General features: G+C 34.2%; 1 protein-coding gene across 3 annotated transcripts in view; it reads left to right on the top strand.

Annotated features, from left to right (window-relative positions):
* The window catches only part of KLRF2 (killer cell lectin like receptor F2), a 27,539-nt gene extending 24,945 nt beyond the window's left edge, over positions 1 to 2,594 (top strand). For all 3 annotated transcript variants that reach the window (XM_017854830.1, XM_017854829.1, XM_017854828.1), the window contains one exon: positions 1,852 to 2,594. In XM_017854830.1, the coding sequence (XP_017710319.1) occupies positions 1,852 to 1,996 (145 nt within the window). In that variant the 3' untranslated portion in view covers positions 1,997 to 2,594. The remainder of the gene's footprint in view (positions 1 to 1,851) is intronic.
* The last annotated feature ends 1,290 nt before the right edge of the window (positions 2,595 to 3,884 follow it).

The following is a 3,884-nucleotide window of genomic DNA, read 5'->3' as shown; positions in this document are numbered from 1 at the left end:
TCTCTTTCTTTCTTTCTTTCTTTCTTTCTTTCTTTATTTCTTTCTTTCTTTCTTTCTTTCTTTCTTCCTTTCTTCCTTCCTTCCTTCCTTCCTTCCTTCCTTTCTTTCTTTCTCTCTCTCTCTCTCTCTCTCTCTTTCTTTCTTTCTTTCTTTCTTTCTTTCTTTCTTTCTTTCTTTCTTTCTTTCTTTCTTTCTTTCTTCCTTCCTTCCTTCCTTCCTTCCTTCCTTTCTTTCTTTCTTTCTCTCTCTCTCTCTCTCTCTTTCTTTCTTTCTTTCTTTCTTTCTTTCTTTCTTTCTTTCTTTCTTTCTTTCTTTCTTTCCTTTCTTCCTTTCTTCCTTTCTTCCTTTCTTCCTTTCTTTCTTTTCTTCAGCAGAGCCTTGCTCTGTGGCTCAGGCTGGAGTGCAGTGGCATGATCATGGCTCACTGCAGATTTGACCTTCCAGGCTCAAGCAGCTCTCCCACTTCAGCCTCAGACTAGCTAGGACTACAGGTGTGATGCCATCACACCTGGCTGATTTTTTGTATGCTTTGTAGAGACAGAGTTTTGCCATGTTGCTCAGGCTTGTCTCTGACTCCTGAGTTCAAACTATCACCCACCTCAGCCTCCTAAAGTGCTGAGATTACAGGTGTGAGCCACCACTCCCAGCCTGATACCTGCTTCTTTATCTGTATAAAAAGATTCATGATACTTTCTTCACATTGTTCTTATGTGAACAACATGAGGTATTGCATGTAAGAGTGCTTTAAAATTCTGAAGTGTCACATTTAGATATTTTCTTCTGTGCTTTCAGTTACTAGTCATACTACCAAAACACTTGAGATGTGGTTAAGTTTGGAGCAAAGGCCATGGAGTGATAGTTCATTTCAGTTTAGATATTTATCTACACCTGGATACATCTATTCTACATTTATTATCATCCTTCATGAACATAAAACTAAAGGATGAAGTAGTGTCCATTTCCTGGACCTGCTTTTAATGCAATCTTTGGAAAAAAAAAGATTTCTTACTAATTTTTATTATAATTATTTTTTACTTTTTTTGGAAACCAGCATTACTATAAAGGTAAAATATCCCTTTTAAAAGCTTTTATCTTATCATTTAAGGAAAATGACAGACATGCAGGTGGTTATAACAGTGTTTAGTCTGTATTTTCTTAAATAATCATTAGTAACTAGAAAGACTAGTTTATGAAATAGCTGTCTTCAAAGGCATTCCATTTATATATCGCGCATCATCCTAACCTTATACTGTGGAAGTTATATGAGGAATTTAAGGTCATTTAATAGTTTTTACTCTGACTTAAACAAAATCCTGGGCAACTGCTTCCCAACTCACATTGTTATAGCATACCTATCACTGTGTAATTTCTATTAAAAATTTTCATTTTGGCATCTACCTACCTTATAAAAAATTATTTATGCTGCTATGTGGAAAATTAATAGATGGGAAACAAAATTGAAATTATGGAGGTCAGTTTGAAGGCTATGGCTAGAGATAAGGGAGAGATAATGGTAGCTTGAGTCTAAATTGAGAAGCTGGGAGAAGTGAATGGATAGAAGAGATAATCTGGAAATAGAATACTCAGGTCTTTCAGGTATATATAATGAGAGGTTTGAGAGGTAAGGAAGAAGCTGGGATGTCTTCTAGTCTAGCTTGAGCTTGCATGGTGTTGTTACTAAGATAGGAAGGAGGAGAAGAGGCTGTATTAGCAATGAAAATTCCATTCTAGAACCACTGCAAAACTTTGGCTGCTGAAGAATTATCTATAAAATTTTAGCTGGATAAAATTTCAAGAGATACTACCATCATTTTAAGATAGATGCTCAAAAATCTGTCCTTTATCTCTTAGGTTTTCGGTGATTGGACCAACTGATGATAGGAGCTGTGCCATTATCACAGGGAAGTGGGTGTATTCTGAAGACTGTAGTTCCACATTTAAGGGAATTTGCCAGAGAGATGCGATCTTGATGCGCAATAGAACCAATGTTGTATAAATGTACAACAAAATGTAGAAATACTTTGCATGTTAAAGCACAGCCAGATTTTAAAGACTTGGGTTTTTTAGGTAAAGTTTCTAACAGAAAGTTTCTGCTAACAGACATCATCTAAATAAGAGAAAAGTATTTTATCCTAAATTGATCACAAAGACAACTTTTGAACAGAACTTTTACTCTATACTTGGATTTCTGGTTTGTCTTTTCCATGGCATTGATAATAAAAGCTAAATAAAAAGTTAGTAATTCTTTTAATAGTTATTTAATAGTTTGATATTTTTTGCAATTAAAATAGCATAGAATAAAACAACTTTAAAGGAATGTTATTTAGCTATATGTGCTATGTGGTAGATTGGAAGGAAAGAAGCAGTATATGTACAAATATAATATTTGAAGCACGGAATTCTGAATGTTTCATTTGTGTATCATAGCCTGAAGTGTTTGGCGGGGAGCGGGTAATGAGAAATTACCTAATATGTATAATGTACAATATTTAGGGGATGGATAAACTAAAAGCTCAGACTTCTCCACTCTGATTCATGTAACAAAATTATACTTGTACCGTTTAAACGTATACAAATAAAAAAAATAAAGTCATGTGGCCAAATATTCAAAACAAAAAGAATAAAAGCAAATCTGTGCATGTAAATAAAGAATTGAAAGAAATGTGTATGGATGTTAACAGTGCCTATTCTTTTCTTTAGTGAAATACAAATTTATTTCTTTTCTATCCAAATATAAAATTTTAATGTAATGCTTCTAAATGAAAAAACTATAATAACTTGTTTTATTTTCAATACACGTCTTTATTCTTTAAAGCTTTATTGAGGTCAAATTGATATACAAAATATTGCACATACTTAATGTATACTTTCTGGTGAGTTTGTATATACCTGAGATGCCATTACCACAGCTAAGGTACTAAACGTATCCATCACCTCCAAATATGTCCTTATGTTCTTTTCTGTCTATCTGCTTTTATTTTTATAAGAACACAACACGAGATACAGTCTCTTAATTTTTTTTTTTTCAAGATGGAGTCTCGTTCTGTTGCCCAGGCTGGAGTGCAGTGGCGCAATCTTGGCTCATTGCAACCTCCGCATCCCAGGTTTAAGTGATACTTATGCCTCAGCCTCCTGAGTAGCTGGGATTACAGGCATGCACCACCATGCCCAGCTAAATTTTGTATTTTTAGTAAAGACTATATTTCACCATGTTGGCCAGGCTGGTCTCCAACTCCTGACCTCAAGTGATCCGCCCGCCTCAGCCTCCCAAAGTGCTGGGATTACAGGCATGAGCCACCGTGTCTAGCTTCTCAATTATTTTAAAGTGCACATTACTAAATTGTTAATAGTAGGTACTACGTTGTAGAAGAAATCTCTAGAACTTATTCATCTTGCATAAATAAAACTTTCTGTGCTTCGAGCAGCAATTTCCCATTTCCCTTTCCATCTGTCCCCTGGAAACTAGCATGCCATTCTCTGTTTCTCTGGGTTTTATTTTAACAGAAAACACAAAGCCTTATTTTTTCAGTATATTAAAAAATTAAATTTAATCTAATTCTGCCTCTTTTTCTGTGTATGTGATGCAGGATCTTTTGCTCCTTAGCAATTCAAAATTTAATCATTCTGCAAATTTTAAGTCAAAACTCATGTGCTACTTGTACTTCTTTCCAACTAAAGTTTCTATAAGATTTCTTTGTCTTTAAAGGGTTAAAGACTTTATAGTTGTCTTTAACATTTCAAATGCCCACCACAATGAATACTATTTATTTTTATTTATTTGTTGCTTATTTTATTTATTTTTATTTCTGTTAGCATTTCCTGGGTGGGTTAGAATTGTTAAAAGTATTTCTTGGATTAAAATGGTTGAGGATTGCGTAGTTAGT

This window comes from Rhinopithecus bieti, unplaced genomic scaffold, assembly GCF_001698545.2.
Source record: "Rhinopithecus bieti isolate Rb0 unplaced genomic scaffold, ASM169854v2 scaffold_39951, whole genome shotgun sequence".
NCBI lineage: Eukaryota > Metazoa > Chordata > Mammalia > Primates > Cercopithecidae > Rhinopithecus > Rhinopithecus bieti.
This window is presented reverse-complemented; position numbering and strand designations above follow the sequence as displayed.